A 16,853-nucleotide genomic window follows, 5' to 3' on the forward strand; every position below is an offset into this window, starting at 1 on the left:
TTAATTTTGCTTCAGACCACTGGTGTAATAATCGGGACCAACTGAGACTAAATTCTGCATCTTCTGCCTCCAACTTTCCTCTGTTTTGCTCACTCCAGAGATCATTTAGCAACAGAACTGGTGGTGAAATGGAGACGAAAGGTATCACATATTCCATTGGTATTGTGCTGGAATCCAAACAAGACTTTTTGTTTTTCTGTTTTCTCAAATGTTTCCTCCAAATGTTTTTTCTTGGTTTAGAAAAATATTAACACTACTAGTAACTTGGCTCCTTCCTGCTGTGTTCCTTTTCTCCTGGTCATTTCTCAAAACAAATCTACATTGAATTACAAGAAAAAAATCTGAAAAATGGTGAGGAGAATCAGGAAAACAATATAAAAATCCACAAGCTGACAAGTTTTCCTGATACATTAAAAAAATATAAATTTTATAACTTTTATTATAAGCTGCCATTATTATTATTTTTTAAACATCCACCACCTGCAAGTAATGTGCTTTTGGTACGCTAAAAATAAGTAAGTCTGTCCTGAGACACTGTTAATAATGTTTAGAAGGGATCATCAGAAGGGATCCTGTTTGTTGTAAATCCTGACTGAAAAGCTCTTGACAAATTCCTCTTTTTGGTGAAAAATAGTTTGAGGGTTCAAATATGCTGTTTGGATCAATGCAAGTGGGTAGCTTTGGGAAAAAGGGTTGCATGTTCCAAGTGAACTGGGAATGCTAAACATTTATTTCCTTGGAAGAAGTAGTAGAATTCACTGAAGATGTAAGTCAAAAGGAATGCATAAACTTTAAGAAAACATGTAAATCTCATGCATATCCCACATCCTAAGTGTCTTGGACATGTATCGGTCATTTGGGCAATGCTGGATGGAAGATATGGCTTGTGTCTCAGGCATGTACGTAAATGGGAGAAGCTCCTTTGCATTCAGAGCTATAGCTGTAACTTAAGAATGGAGAGAGAGAAGGGGGGAACGGCACCAGAGATTCTTATATTTAGAGGACATCACCAACAACTTTGGTGCTTTTTCATGACACTGTGAGTGGCTGGGTGTAAAGTAAGACTTCCTCCTTCTCTGGAGCGTTTACAGATGCTTCATCCTGGTGTCTCCCTTTCCGTTTCCTTGGTTTGGTATGAGTTCAGGGAGACACAGTGATTGTCCTTGTGGAGGAAGTGAGGAGCAGTGGTTTTCCTTGGAGGCTGCACATTCAAACAGAAATGATGTTGGGACTGTTCCCTCACCCTCCATGAGTTCAGCCTCTGTCACCTGTAGCAGAACAGGGCTGGGCTCTGTGTTTGAAGAGAGTTTCTGGGTTCTCCGCCAGGTAAAAAACCTAAGCTCTTAAGATGGGTTAAGCAAACCCACCTTGCTAAGTAGCTTGCTGGATCCAAATGATATCCTGTGTGCTTGTCTCAAAAGTAAGAGATGCTCATGGGGCAACCTGCTTTAGCTGGCAGTCCTGTGGTCCCTATTGCCACCAGGGCTGGAGAGGGATAACACTTTCACTCACTGGATTTCAGTCACTAATAAACACATATTCAAGCCTGTGTTCTCTGCTTAGACTCTTGGACTAAAAAGCTATCACAGCCAGGTTGGTAGAAGTCAACTGCTGAGGCTGGAATCGAAGCTTTGTCTCCTAAGGTATATTCTGCTTCTTCATTCCACTGTAATTTGCTAGAGGAGGCTTCACAGGTCCTGACGTGTCCTTGCTACAGGTCAAAGAAAATAGCCTCTCCGGGGAAAAGTTTGTAAATTCCTTTGGCAAAGAGAAACAGAAAGAAAAAAATCTTCCAGCAATGGGGAAGGACTAGTAGAGTGAAAGAATTTGCTGGTGTCTCTGAAGGAAAATAAAATAAAATAAAATAAAATAAAATAAAATAAAATAAAATAAAATAAAATAAAATAAAATAAAATAAAATAAAATAAAATAAAACAAATAACAGAGAATGAGAAAGAAGGTTTTTCTTATCCTATTGGTAAGCCTTATGAATGGAGATGAGCTCTGAAAGTGGGAGAAGATGCATAAATAAGCATGTGCAAACTGGCAGTGAACAAAGCTCATTCTGGAAATTAAGACAGAGCTTCTGCCCTTCAGATGATCTTGTTCAGGATGAGAACTCTGGAAAGAACAACAGGTTTTGTGTCCCTAAATGGTGTTAAGGTGGCATCTGATTAGATGGAATGGATGCTGCAACACTTAGGTACAACAACTTCCTAGGTACAAAGAAGCCAACACAGCCCCTTCTATAAGTACTTGCTATGCCCTCATCTCCTGAGATGGAGATTCCCAGCTCACCACTTCCTCAAGATAAGCTAAACTGCAGCAGAGCTCAGCTTTCTTCCACCATTTCACTGTAAACCTCACCTCCAGTTTCCCGATGAATTTCCCTTAAGGCTATTTTACTTTGCTCTTCAGACCATTTCTCCAGCTCACTTGAGACCTCTTACATTCAAGTCCTGTTTAATCTAGGTTCTTCCTCATGTCTATACCTCCACCGAACAGCTCACGTGTTGTCAAAACTTCTTGGTCTTATTATTCATAGTAGGTTCATTTTTTGGATGGTAAAGGTGGGACCTAATATTACACACTTCTTAAATATATGTATACATTTGCTGATTTCAAATGGCAGCATCTCAGGATCATTGAAATGGGGTTGCTTCCCCAAACATTCCTCAGTTCTCTATTCCAAAGCTACCAGCACCTCAGTGAAAGGCAGTGAAAGACGTGGTCCTCCACAATAATCTCACTACACTGGGCAGGTATAAGTCACGACTCTGATTTATTTCTCTGCATCTGCATGCCATTTTGTTATAGTTTGTCTTTGCCCACTTTATAAGGCTGCCCTGCAAAACCCTCCAGGAGTTGTGCCTCATTGCCTGTGGTGTCTGAAGGTTACCATTATAGCATACCCATTCCAGTTGGTTGGACTGTCGTGAATGCTCCCTTACAGCAGCGCCATACTACAGAGAGGTTATAGTTGCACCTATTACTGTAGTTTTAGAACAGACGTGCCTTACAGCTCTCCTTAGTCCTTGAGGGTTGAAATCTCATTGCACGGAAATTGTCTTCATTAGTGCAAGCCAGTAAGCTATTCAGGACGGAGCAAGCAAATGCTGTTTGATACCACTGCTGCGGGACTTGGCTTTTGAAGGTTGGAAGGCTGGTCTTTTTGCTTGGTAAAAGGGCACATGCATCTCTCCAGTTTGCTCTGCACAGCCCCTTTCTTCATCTCTGCTTGCACACCTGAGCCCTGTCGGTATTCCCAGCACACTGCAGGTTGCTCAAGTGGAGGAGGGAGGGAGGGAGAGGTGAGGTGCTTTCGGGCCATGCCTGCTCACTGCTCAGACTGCATCCCCGGGATGCACTGAGGGCTATTCTCCCTTGCCTGTCACATTTCCCTTGCCTCCTTCCCCCTGTCCTTCCCTCCAGTCTCAGTTCCGAGTCCTATGCAAACGGTACATGCATGTGGAGAACACATTAAAACCATCTGTGAAGCTGCTTGGCAGCTGGATAAATGCAAACATGGTCTCGAGGTGTTTATCTAGGGGTATGGAATATAAATCAGACCGACTTCTTCTGGCACCATGCAAGGCACCAGGGAGACCACATTTGGAATACGGTGTGCAATTGTGGTCACTCTATTACGGGAAGGACATTTGGTGGATTGGAAACAGGCAGGGAGGAGCAACCAAAAAAATGACCCAGCATTTTGGGACAGGAGGGGGAGAAAGGGAGGCTTGGAGGGCCAGTGGCTCTGCATAGGGTGTTTGGTGCTGCAGATGTATTTCAGACCTGGCTGCCAGAGCATGTGTGTGTGTGTTTATCTCTGTATAGATGTGTAGGTGGGTATGTGTGCAGAAGGGTGTGTGCTGTTGTTGGCCTATGCTGTGCAACGCAGAAGTGTGTATCTGTTTTGGGGAATGATGCTCTTCATGCCTCCAAGGGCATTTGCATGGGTATCTGGGGATGTGGTGTTGCAGTGGAGGTGTGCACAGTGTGCCCTGTGTCAGTGTGCACATCCATAAAGACCTGGGGGTGTGCATGGGCAGTCTGAGTGGGAGGAGAAGTGAATGATGGATGCAGGTCCCCAGAGACTTTTGCTGGGCTTTAATGAGTAGAGCACCCCTTGCATGCTCAGTCCTAGAGGAAACGTTCTTTGAAGGGGAGAGACGCATGGGGCTAGGGGCTATTTCTTGTCACACCATGTCTTTCCCCTCCCTAAGGCAGAATGGGAAAACCACAAACTTATGAATGCTACCAGACAATTGCTAACAGGACACAGCTCTGGAGGGACGGCCGCCCTGACATCACTAGCCCATTTCCCATGCTGTCTGTCCCTTGCCAATTCCAAACTCAAACTGCCGCCCCTTCAGCAGCCTCTGTGGTAGCACCCAACATGACAGCACTGGCCCTGCTCAGCCAAAGCATCCTCCTTCCCTCATTCTGCTGTGTCCAGGTCTTCCAAAACCCTCTAAATCTCCCTCTGCAAGCTGATAGTGCTGGTCTTATAAATCATTAAAAATAAGTGTAGAAATAAGTGTAGTAACAAGTACTGCAGTGCAGCTGTTCCTGCGTATTGTTATTTACCCTTTCTCCATGCACACATGGACCATTTATTCCTATCATAACTCCTGATACTTGATCCTCCTGTGCATTGCAAGACCTATAACTCTGCTAAGAAGAAATTTTTCAGTGGGAATGGAAGGCTTTGGCCAAAAACATCTGCAGGTAGAGGCCAACTCTCAATATTACTTCTCTTGCTAGCATGAGAACTCAGGCATGAGCACAAGCTAGCTGTGAAGAGCTACAAGCCCTTGCTAGCCATCACAGCCTGCTGACTTGAATACTATCTGTAGCAGAGGGTTGGGGTGGGAGAACACATCTCTCCATAGGTCTTCCATGCTCTTTTGACCTATTCCAGAACAGACACAGACATAACGAGAAACCCAGTCTTGACCAAGACTCACTGATTACACCTATACCACTCCATATAGAAGACCATAGCCTGTTTTCATGCCCTGTAAGCCTAGCATGGCTCATATCCGTTTGAAATCCCCATCTTGCATACCCAAGAAGAACAGTCTTGTATGCGCTGCCATACAGAAAATTCTTCTGGCGCATGCTAGTCTGTAAATAGTGTCTACAGGGGCAGTGATGGTTGTCCCAGGTTGAAACTGTGTGGGGAGCATGCTAAAAAGGGATGGTGAGGTTGTCTGGGGGGCAACATTTGTGCCACAGCTGTGGTCCAGACTTGCTGAGCTGTGAGGACTGAGGGTCCACAGACAGGGAGAAGCTAAAAGAGCAGGAGAAGATACGAGGTTTATGGAGGTCTGGGATGTTCAGGCAAATCTGGAGTGCCCTGAATGCTTTTATATCCCTTGGCTTCAAGGGCACCTGAGGCTGCTCCCTACCTCTGAGGACACCCTGGCAGGATGGATGACCAGGGATGGGGCTTGAGCCTCTGGGAAGAGAGCCAGGAGCAGATTGTGAGCTTCTTCAAGCCCAGAGATTGCCTGGGCTTGGGCATGGGTCCTTTAGGGACAATGGAGCAATAAACTCAGGCAGGCAACCCACATACCTTGGGTAAAAACACACGGCTTCTCAACTAAAAATAACCCCTCTCCCTAGCAAACAGGTTTATTTATTAAAAAAACAAGCCATTCTGAGGCAAATTGCAACACCTAGGACTCTGAAAAAGGACTGCCGATGGCCTTTGCTAATAACAGGTTTGTGTAAAAATCTCTCTTCCCCCACAAAATGTCCCATCTCCTCTTCCAAACCAGGGAAAGACAGACTTTTAATTCATGGGCAAAAAAAAATCAGGTCTGATGGCTTACGGCTGGGAATTTCACTTCATCCCCTTCCAGGTTTAACTTTGGGGTGGCATCAGGCTGCCCACCATGGCTGAAATCTAATATTTATGTACGTAGATGAGAAATTTTAGGGTTTCCTGTTCTTTCTGAAAGGCTTTCATCTAGAAACTAAATTTAAAGAAAAAAAAAAGGGAAAAAAAGAGAGAAAAGAAGAAAGGAAGCCAAATGCTTGTGGGGACAGATTTTTTTTTTCCTTTTTTTTTTTCCCTTTTTTTTTGTTGTTGTTGTTTTGTTTTTAATTTTCTGGGTATTCGTTAGCTAAAAGTGACAGACGAGGAACATATCCTGAGGCAGGGCTGTGTGGAAGCACGCTGGACTGGCACAGGTCCACACGGGGCTGTGCCCATATCAGCCCCATTCAGCGGGGGTCCACAGCAAGCCCTCAGGCTCAGAGATATTCCTGGGGGGTGAGTTCGGGAAGAGGGCACTGCCGACGTGGTCTGTGCTAGGAGGGAAGGAGGGGACTCACCCTCTACTAGTTAGCTTAAAACTAATGAAAGGTAACATTTTTAGGGGGAAATATAATGTAATTTGGAGTTTTTACAGATAAATAGTGTTTCATTACTGTTGAAGGAAGTTTATATTATCTCTTTTTTTAAACCTTTGTTTGCTAAGTCTTTCCTTTGGACCATCAACCTTGCTCACAGTCACACGAGAAACAGCCACATGTTCCCACTCTCCAGAAATCCCCAGCGAATCCATGCTTCACCCTAATGCTTCTCGGTCCCTGCCACTGTCAGAATGGGGCTTAGACGTGGCTGTGGTTAAGTTGCATCAAATTGAACAACGCATTGCTGAGCCATGACAGCAGATAATATATTTGAATACTCCAGTTGACAGCCTACTTGCCTGGTCTATCAGGGCATGGGCCAAGGATCAAAGGAAAATTGAAACCAAGACAGATGTTGAACATCCCTTCCAGCCTTTAGAAGTCTCCTTCCAATGAACATCTCCTTCCAGCCTCTACAAGAAGGGTGAATGCCACTGCTCTCCGTGCACCTGCCAACCATTTCCTTTTTTCACAACATCCAGTCCAAATTTTAGGCATGCTAGCTGGGGTTTTAGAGCCATTTTTAGTAGCTGGAGCCACGTTGGATCAGGCCTGGCACAAAGATGACGCCAATGCTGGCCAGGGAGGAAGAACTACGCAACCACTCACTGGCCACTTGGATAGGAGCCGCCCTGGAAACTGCTGCTCTTTGGCACCACACCACAAGGCACACGGCACTTGCTAACCATCATGCAGGCTAAGAAATAAAACTATGGATTTAATAAAACAGAGCCAGTAAAACCAGCAAAGGGAAAAGGACAACATGGATTGGCCTGGAGACCAACATCTTCCTGCTTCCAGAAGGCAGACGAGCATGATTTGAGATGCTCGTCTCTTCTGGGCTTGCTGCTTCCCAGGGAAGAGCTAATGAAGTCCATGCACAGGCAGGATCACATTTTGCAGTCAAAGAGCCAGTGCTGGTTTGTGTCTCCAGCCCAAATCCAAGCCTGAACTGGAGGAGTGGTGCACAGAAACCTGCTCCCCAATCTCATGGGGCAAGAAGTGGTGCTGGACTCACAGATCCCTCCCGCAGTGCATGTTCTTCACTTGCATTAATCTACGTAGACATTTCTAGCCCGTTATTAACAGGCAAACACATTAGGAGTGGGTAGCTACAAGGTGAAAAAGAGATCAGCAGATAACAGCCCCAAATCAAACTTTGGTGCTGAGCTGAGCTACTTTCTAACTTCTCCATAGATCTCTCTGAAATTCTGGTTGTTATTACTATTATATTTAAATGTTGGTTGCCTGTTAACTGTTTATCACATTAGTCTGAATGGACATTAGTTAGGGAAAAAAAAAATTGCAGTGCTGAACTGTGAGAGAAAGCAACGAATCTGAGACAAATCAATGCCCTCACTAAACTGAACGGGAATCTGCCAGTTCATACCAGGTGAAGAACTGGCCTGTGAAATGCACTCAGCAATGAGATGGGGGAAAAGAGGAAGAGAATCCAGGTACCCACTGCACTGCAGGAAATTTCAGATGTGCTTTCCTCATTTCAAAACAAAACCAGAGGCTTTACGGCAAGAATGATGATGAGAGTTTTGAGTTTCAGTCAAGTGGGATATGTCCAAAGATTTTCGTCGGTTTCTGTCCACCTGGATTTGAATCCTTGGAGCCTCACCTTGAATTCCAGGACAAAAGGAAATGTGGTTTGTGGCTTGCGCCCTGGCTGAAGAGTAAGGAGATGAGAACCCAAATCTTGGCTCTGCCACAGGCTCTCCTTTGAGATGGGAGGTGAGGCGTTGAATATCCCTGTGCGTCAGCTCTCAAGAATGAGGACAGCAGCCCTAGCAAGCTTTCGTGCCAGCTTACGTGATATTTCTTTCTATCAAAAAGAAAAAAAAATCAAAAAAAAACAAGGTGTCCCAGATTCTCTCACTGCTTCTGAAAACACAGACCATTGACTACTATAGAGTGGAATAAATAATGACAGCATGCTGCAATCACACCCAGGCAGGAGGAGGATCCAAGCAGCCATCTGCCAGGTGGTAGCTGGCAACTTCTGATGAAGAAGGATAGGCGAGCATCTAGGGTGATGGTGGGACAGGATGTGACAGCACTGAGTGGATGCACACACCTCTTGATGTGCAGCAGGGCCACACGGGTGTAATTAGAGCAGGCAACAAGAGATAAATCATCCTGGGCTTCCAAAACATCAGAGGCTTAGCAGGCAGTGCTCAGTGCAACACAGCTTACTCCAATACTTCTAATTCCTGGCTCTGCTTCTCTCCCTGTGACAGCCCTCTTGTTTATGGGGCTGCGTGATGAACCAGACCAGGAAGCTGATTCAGCTGAAAAACAAACTTCCTCCAAAAAGGCTCTTTCTCAACTTGATCAGTTGCCCCATTTGGCCCTGCCCAAACTTCCATGCTAAAGGAATCCAAAATAGCAAATGAAGTCATGCTTTCTGTGGTAAGAAAACTGGCCTCTGCATGCACACGGGTCCTTACCATGTCTGTCACCACAGCCCATTTCTGCCTGGCCTTTGTTAGCCAACACATCTCACCGAGGATATAGGCTTGTGCTGAAGTCACTCATCATAGAATCATCAAGGTTGGAATAGACCTTCAAGATCATCTGGTCCAACCATCACCCTACTACCAATGTCACCCACTAAACCATGTTCCTTCCCCTTGGTAGGGGGATGCCCTGTAGGACTAGTCAAGACATGGCGTGCAGTTAGGAGTGGATGGGACTACTTTTTCTCCTTGTCTGAGAGGGGAGATATTAAAACACCTCTGACACCTCCCAGGTAAGCTCATCTTAGAGAGCTACATTCAGTCCAGCTCAAATCTGGGTATGCACTTGAAGTGTTGGTGAAATCAGATTTTGCAGGAAGGGGTCCTCAAAAAGCTCCTTGGAGAAGCAGAAGCTGTCTGCAAAAGTGCTCACCCCGTGGCTCAGAGAGCTGCAGGAGGAGGTATAGGAGGTATCCCTGTGTGCCTGCGGCAATGGGTGCTTCTCTCAAGGTCTTCTGAAGCTGTTCCACCAGCCATAACGCTGAGCATGGAGGGGTGCCAGACAAAACTCTGCAGCAGGGATGCAAGAAGCATCAGCAGTCTTTGCTAGTTGCAGAGCCCGAGTGAATATGCGGTGCAAGGAAGCTCTAAAACAGCCATGGGGTCAAAGGTCTCTGTTCCTATGACCCTTGTGGTTTAGAGCTTCCCTGGAGAGATGGGACTCTTGAGTTCAAAGCTGCTCCTCATTGACTCAGGCCAGGGATTTTATGCTGTAACTTTCTCCTTTCCCAAACATCTACGTCACGGGGCTGTCACTGGGGTGTCCCACAGTTGGAGCTGAATGCTGCGGCACAGGCAGATCATAAAGCTTGGATCCAACTGCTGCTCTAAAGCCTTTTTTGATACTTTCAGACAGAGTGAAGTGGAACTAATGGAAGAGATTTCAATCTCCTTTTTCACCTTTAACATGCCAGGCAGTGATGCATTGTTCCCGGGAGGCAGTGAGTTAGATTTAGATTCCTTCAAGCAGAGCTCAGCATAGTTTTTCCCCCTCGCGTGTGATTCTTAAACTAAGTGAAAAATGGCTGAAGAAATCTTGTCCTTTGACAACTGTGCGATGGGTTTTCCTTATGACCCCCAAAACAGATGAATTACCTAGACCTTTTCTCTCCAGTTCTGTATCTGCTGCATTGTAGCTTGGCCATCATCAGTCCTCAATACCTGAGCCCTGAGGGCTGCAGAGAGGAGGCAATCTCTCCAAGGAGCTTCAGTGTCACTACTTTGTAATTCTAAGTCCCCTGGGCAGGACTAATCATTGAAATGCTGGTTGGAAGGGACCTCTGAACATCTTGTCCAGCCTTCAGCCCAGTGTTAAGTGGTTCATCTAAATAGAAATCCTACGTTTAGTCTGTGATCCATATCTGGAGAGAGTTGGGACACAGATGTCACCCAAAGGTGCTCTCCTCCATCCACCAGCTCTAAAAGGAGCTCAAGATGTTCAAGCCCATTAGTAATCTACCTCTTCTGCATGCCACCATCACCAACACTGTGACCACTTTGGCTCAAATTCATATCGTCCTCTGGTGGTAACAGCTTTTGATTTATTGACATAGAAATAGTGGCACACTGGTGATGTGTGCTGCCATTATTGTTACACAGAGGATTACATGGCACAGAGATCTTCCTGAGCAGGTCTGCCTGCAGATCACATGCTTTGCTTCCAGGAAAGGCCAGGTCTTGCTGGGGCTGAACACACTGTGAAGTATAATTCTGTCCCCTACCACTAAAAGTCCAAAGACAAGACAGAGAAAGGACCAGGTGGGGTGGCAATACAAGAACAGTCCTTATGCCACCCAAACTGAATATCTGGAGCAGTATCACAGGAGAGTGCCTGAAGGCTTGGAGTGCTCACCCAGGATCCATATTGCTCCACGTCACGACCATTTTGCCCGCATATATTCTGCAGCTGAGGATTAGTACATTTAATTTTGAAAACTGTTGCCTTTTCCAAATTGCTTTCTTTTGCATCTGTAGTGAGGGAAGATGCAAAGGGATTAAGTCCTCCTCCATCTGGCTGAGAAGTGCACAGCCTCGTATGTCCTTGGGTGAGCAGCACAAATAGAAACCAGACCCCAGTTTCCATATCTTCAAAGAAGGAAAGGACTGGGCCTGACCACTTTTCACGCTGAGCTATGTGCAAAGACTGAGCTTGTGAGCCTTAGCCAAGAGATTTGATCACGCAGATTACAGCCGTTTGTTCTACCACCCCTCAGCACACAAGAAGGCCAAAAACTATTCATTCCTTCACACTCCTGGAGCATGTAGGGGTGGGAAAACCACAAAAATAGACTTTGAATTTTTCTGTTCACAAATATCCTGTAACATTATCATTTCGTGTGTTCAGGGGTGTCTGTAGCCTAAAATCTCTGGATGGCAGCTCCTCTGCTAAGTGGAAAGTTCTTTTCCAAACTGAAAGCCCTCCATCTTTGACATCCCAGAGGTGGTCTGGCAGCTCGCTGCCCTGTGAAGCACAAGTGAGAACTGCTGGGGGAGTCACACAGGTGTGGCAAAGTAGGGGTTTTAACAGTATTTTAAGACACCATCTCTTGGGGAAGGCTAAGTAAGGGTTCTTTCTGCCTTTGGGTTGAGGAATCCCTTGCAGATGAGTTTGTTCCAGCTATCTACTGTTAATGATTGCACTGAGTCTTTAAAGCCTCGAGTGCACTGCTGTAGATATCAAGTTAATGATTCCTCCTTTTGGCTGGGCTACTTGGAAACAAGCAGAGGTTTTCTATAGAGGATGAAGCAGAAAACCAAAGTTTTATAGCTTGAGCAGCTCAGGATAACTTTTTCCAAGGCCAGGACTCAGCACGGGTCCATGAGATGTCTAAATGTCACTGGATTAGATCCCTCTCTGCTGCAGTCAAAGGAAGAGCTAACGCTGGTCTCATGGTTGAAGAACGAGGTCTTAAAGCAGGACCACGGGTGTGCTTACAAAACCCCATGATGGGATTCCTTTGTTCTACCAAAGTGACTGTGGTAAGGAGCCCCAAACCTGGTTGTTGGTTATACACAGTCACCATCTCCCCAGCCCTACCAACACTGCTGCTGCCCGTTAAGAGATCAAGGCAAAATGCTGATGGTCTCCTAGAGAAGGGCTAGAAAATAGGGTGTGAGAGCAAGACCAGCTGGTTGATATCACCCTGTCCCAAGGTAGGCAGGTGGTCTGAAGTACAACAGAAGGAAATGCCTTTGCACATATGTTTTTTTTAATGAGGTGTTAATTGGGCATTGGGTGAATAGGACAAAGAAGCACAGAGGATGTGGCTTGAGGTTTTGGCTGATGTAAAGCTGGAGGCCTGGAATAAACTGAAAGTGATTTTTTTTTTTTTTACAGCCCCTTCCTGTGATTTCCAACAGGAGAGAGACACCAGGTGGGCAGGCAGCTCTGCTCCAAATCACAGCTGGCTTTGGGGAGCTTTTTGTGGGCTGGTGATGAGGTCTCCAGGTCTCTCTGCCAGTGCTGGCTGTGGAAAGAGAGACCTCTAGGACGCTAAGGTGAAGGTAGGAGGCAATCTGCCTCATCCCCTGCTCTCAGGCAGTAGAGGGAGAGGGGACAGGATGCCCACGCAGGACTAGCTGGGTGGTGCAGGATGTCTCAATATACAGCCCTGGTGCCAATAATTAACACATGTGAGATTGATGAAAGAAACCAATGGGGGATGATTATTTTGCTGCCCACATGAGAGAGCTTTCTCCCTTCCTTCTCCCCCCAGTCCTACATCTGGTAGTAATTTTACAGCTCAAAATAGAAAGGAAGTAGAAGAGAGGGGCTTAGCCAAGCTTGGGCCCATTTGAGGAGAATAGAGACAATTTGTTCGAGGGAAACAGGAGGGGTGTTGGAAGGCTGCTTTGTTTCCCACACCACTTGTGTCCTGCTGCAAAGGTGTACTGGTGGGTGATGCCTCCCATGCATTGCCTGGGGTTTGGGTACAGCAATAAGGGCTGTAAGCCCATGACCATCTCTCTTGTATCCTCCAGACTCCCTGAATCTGGCATCTGGAACGGGAGAAAGAGGATGTGACGTCTATGCTTTCCAATACCTTGTGCTATAATATCTTTCTCATAGCTTAACCAGAAAAAAGGAGTCTGGTGGGATGTCTTCAGCTGCCCCCCTCATGTGCTCCAAGCCCCAGCCCCGCAGTTGGGGTTGCTGTGGGAACACTCACCGTGCACCTTGGGCACCTTGGCTTTCAGGTGTCGCTCGCACTTGGCCTTGGCTTTTAGCAGTAAGAAGATCTGCTCCTCTTTGGTGATGACATCGTCAGCATCCACCTGCAGCAATGGCAGAAACGAGGTTAAGCTTCAGCACAGGAAAAGCAGCAGGGCACAAGCTACCTAGACAATGCAGATGATCTGAATGCACAATCTCCATCGCACCAACAGTTTCTTTCACCAGCCTTGTTCTTCCCATCTCATTTTGCTCCCTAATTGGTGTCCAAGCAACACCCTCTACAAGATGCCACATGGAAATATTTGTGTACAAGGCAAAGGAGGCGCACATTGCAGTTGCACGCAGCAAACACATGCTTGCACGCAGAAAGGGAGCAACTTCTTGGGTGGCACGCCTCAGTTTGCAGCTTGGAGGGACAAGGCTATTACCCAAGGGAAATAAAGCATTCTAGTAAATAACATAGGCGCAGCATTTTTAAACACTGTTTCCTTTGGGACACAGAAGCATAATTAAATATAACGCTCAGGGTGGCAAAGCAATGCTTTGTTTGCTGGCACCCACCTCTTGGAAAATACTACCAGGGGGTAAAAGTTCAAGGGCTTTTTCTCCCTTTAAGAATCACAACCTGGCATCATGAATGCTGTGCTATTTACAACCTCTTTTTCAGGCCTTCAGCCCCATGGAGTCAGTTCCTATCAATATCCTTCCTAAATCCAAGAACAAGTACAGAGGGGGCTGCCCTAGGGGGCTGTCTATGAGGTGACAGCATCTGCCCCCTGACTGAGGGCTCAGGGAAAGGAGGCTGTGAACATCACCCTGGAAGATTTGATTTCTTCCCCTCTATGTTCTGCCTGTAAGGTTTCCAGAGGTCAAGGAACAAGAAGAAGGGATGGCAGAGCAGGGAGGGTGCTTTACCCAGAAGCTACTTTACCCTCCTCTGTTTGCTGCTTGCTGATACACAATGATACAAGGCCCTCTGAGACACTTGTTGGTCACAAAAACCATCTTGTTTCATGAAGCTGGCACTTTCCCGTTAGGCAGGGCTGGCCTCTGGAAGCTGGGGTTACACCCATGGTGTAGGCCTGACCAACAAGTGCTTTGGTTATCATGCCATTAAGAGCTTTGATCTAATACAATACGGCCGCTCTCATTTCCTCGTGTGCCTCTTAGGTACTTGGTTTGTGTCCTGCTCAGGCATCCAGGACCAGTCCTCTCTTTGCATCGATTTCCCTAATACTTTTTTTTTGGTCTTCATTAAACTGTAAAAGCAGTAAGAGCAGAGCCTACCTTTCCCTGGACTTCTACAGGACTTAGCACTTTTTCTTAATGGTGTAATTTAATCAAAAATGACTGCTGTACTATTTTATAGAAAGCAACAGTTTTATTATTATTATTTTTTAATTTATTAACCTGTATTGACTGTGCTGGTGAGACTGGCTGCAGTAAATCTGTTATGCCTATGGTAGCTCTCCACATCCTGATGGATGGAGCAGGTCTAAACCTCAGTGCATAGCTGAAGGCCAATCTGTTCTCAAGACTTATTACAAATAACATAATGAAGGTTAATGAAATCCAACTTAAAAGTAAACCTAGACTTTATTTCACATGTGGTCCTACAGAGGGGAACGGTGAATGCTCAAGCAGCTGATGTGCTAACAGACACACAGATGGATATCTAGATCTGATAAGGGGATTCTGAGTAAAACAGAAGTTAGTTTTTCATACCCTTGGAAAAAATCCACACTAAAATCCTCTTTCAGAAGTGGGAGATGGTTTCAAAACATCAATATTAATGCAAAATAAAATTATCCCTTTCCAGATGTTTGGCCAGTCCACATTTAAGGCAATATCCAGCATTTAAACTCTTTTATTGGAAACATAAAACCTTGGGTCCAATCCTGCTGTCACTTGCAGCTGCATGAATCCTGAACAATTCCATCAAAGCCAGAGGAGTTACTCTGGATTTATAGTGGCTGAATAGAGCAGAATGCTCTATGAATGCTCATCCTCAGGGATTTCAAATGATACATCCCTTCATCCTCAGCTTCCTTTGGCCATGCTCTGAGAGGGGACAGCTCCTTCCCAGTAGGATGTACGATGTCCTGTCCAGGCCAGGCACAGGAAATAATTTCTATTTCCCAGAAGCAGAGCTGAGGCACCAAGCTCTGTGCCCAGAGCAGGGTGCAATAGCTAGGACAGAGCTCTGAACTGAAGCTGGCTTTTCAGCTTTCCTGAGCCCTGGAACCAGGGATTATCAGCTTTGCACTTCCAAAATTTGTCAGACTATTCAAAAAATAAAATAATAAAAACAAATATATATATATATATATTCCCCATTTCCTCCCCTCTCCCCAAGCCGATATAAATACTAAGAGATATGTTTAAACCATATTTTTTTGTGTTTCTAGGCAACCTGCTGTAGGTGGCCCTGCCTGAGCAGGGGTCTCAGACCAGATGGCCTCCAGAGGCTCCCTCCAACCTTAACCATTTTGTGATTCTCCTTGGCTGAGGAAGATGAAACATGTATGTAGATGTATACATGAATAAGAACAGAGATTTTCATTGAATCCTCTGGCTTAAAGAAGATGAGCCTGCCTCAAGAGATGTGGAAAGCTCTGTCCCTCATGGCATCCTTCTGGACAGATTGTGAGATGAAAGAGGTTCACACCGTGCTGAGTGAAGAACTGGTTGACTGCAGAGCTCAAAGTATGGTAGTGAATGGGGCTACTTCTGGGGCACTGGGTGATCAACAATGGTGTGAAATGCCTAAAAATGCCTAAAAATTCTTTATTGTGAGGGTGGTCAGACACTGGAACAGGCTTCCTAGCAAGGTGGTTGATGCCCCATGACTGTCAGTGCTCAAGAGACATTTGGATATTGCCCTCAATAATATACTTTAATGTTTAGTTAGCCCTGAAGAGGTCGGGCAGTTGGACTAGATGATCTCTTCCAACTAAACTATTCTATTATATTTAAAGAAAATCTGAAATGCCATTCTTTTGCTGCTGAATGACACACATTAAACACCTAAGAAGCAAAACTGGTCTGACTGCAGCTGGGACAAGACAGGATGACAGGCTCAGAGCCACCTTTCTCATGCTTCACCATGCTTAGTCTCCAGCCCTTGTCCACCATCTTGCTGGGATATTTCAGCACATCAGCCCTGCTGAAAGCTCTCCAGAAACAGCAGTGTGCTGCCAGATCAGGCGCTGAAATGGCTCAGACTTCGGCAAAGGGCTGGTACACAGGATAAGGCAGACAACCACAGCTGGACACTGTAGAGCAGCTTTGGACCTGCCAGATGCTGAAGCACCTTTCACTGTTCATTGCCACTTTTTTTTTTTTCCCCTGTACACCTGATTTTATTGCTCTGTCTTCTGACCTTAAGACAATGCCTCACTCTTTGTGTTTCTAGCCTAAGCTGTAAGGTTAAATGAAACCAACAGGAACATTTTCATTGCAACACAGGTGTACTCGTGAAATTAGACATATTTGGGTCAGGCTTGGCAAAACTTCCTATTTGACAAACATCCTTGATACCTGATCCAAATATACCATGGGATGGCCTCACTGAAATCATTAGCAGACATGTGTACCAACTTCTTTGAATCTGAATATCCCTGGACAGCAAAATAAGTGGCTTCACTTTCAGAAGTGCTGAGGTATGGGCTGCAGGAGCTTCGAACAGGTGGGAACCACTGCTGGCAAACCAGCCAGTGGCTTGGAGT

At 45.6% G+C, this 16,853-nt stretch overlaps 1 protein-coding gene across 2 annotated transcripts in view; it reads right to left on the reverse strand.

Annotated features, from left to right (window-relative positions):
* The window catches only part of PTH1R (parathyroid hormone 1 receptor), a 124,945-nt gene that overhangs the window by 49,324 nt on the left and 58,768 nt on the right, over positions 1-16,853 (reverse strand). For both annotated transcript variants that reach the window (XM_080579504.1, XM_080579505.1), the window contains one exon: positions 13,121-13,226. In XM_080579504.1, the coding sequence (XP_080435630.1) occupies positions 13,121-13,226 (106 nt within the window). The remainder of the gene's footprint in view (positions 1-13,120; positions 13,227-16,853) is intronic.

Source organism: Anser brachyrhynchus (assembly GCF_964034855.1).
Source record: "Anser brachyrhynchus genome assembly, chromosome: 2".
NCBI classification, from domain to species: Eukaryota; Metazoa; Chordata; class Aves; order Anseriformes; family Anatidae; genus Anser; species Anser brachyrhynchus.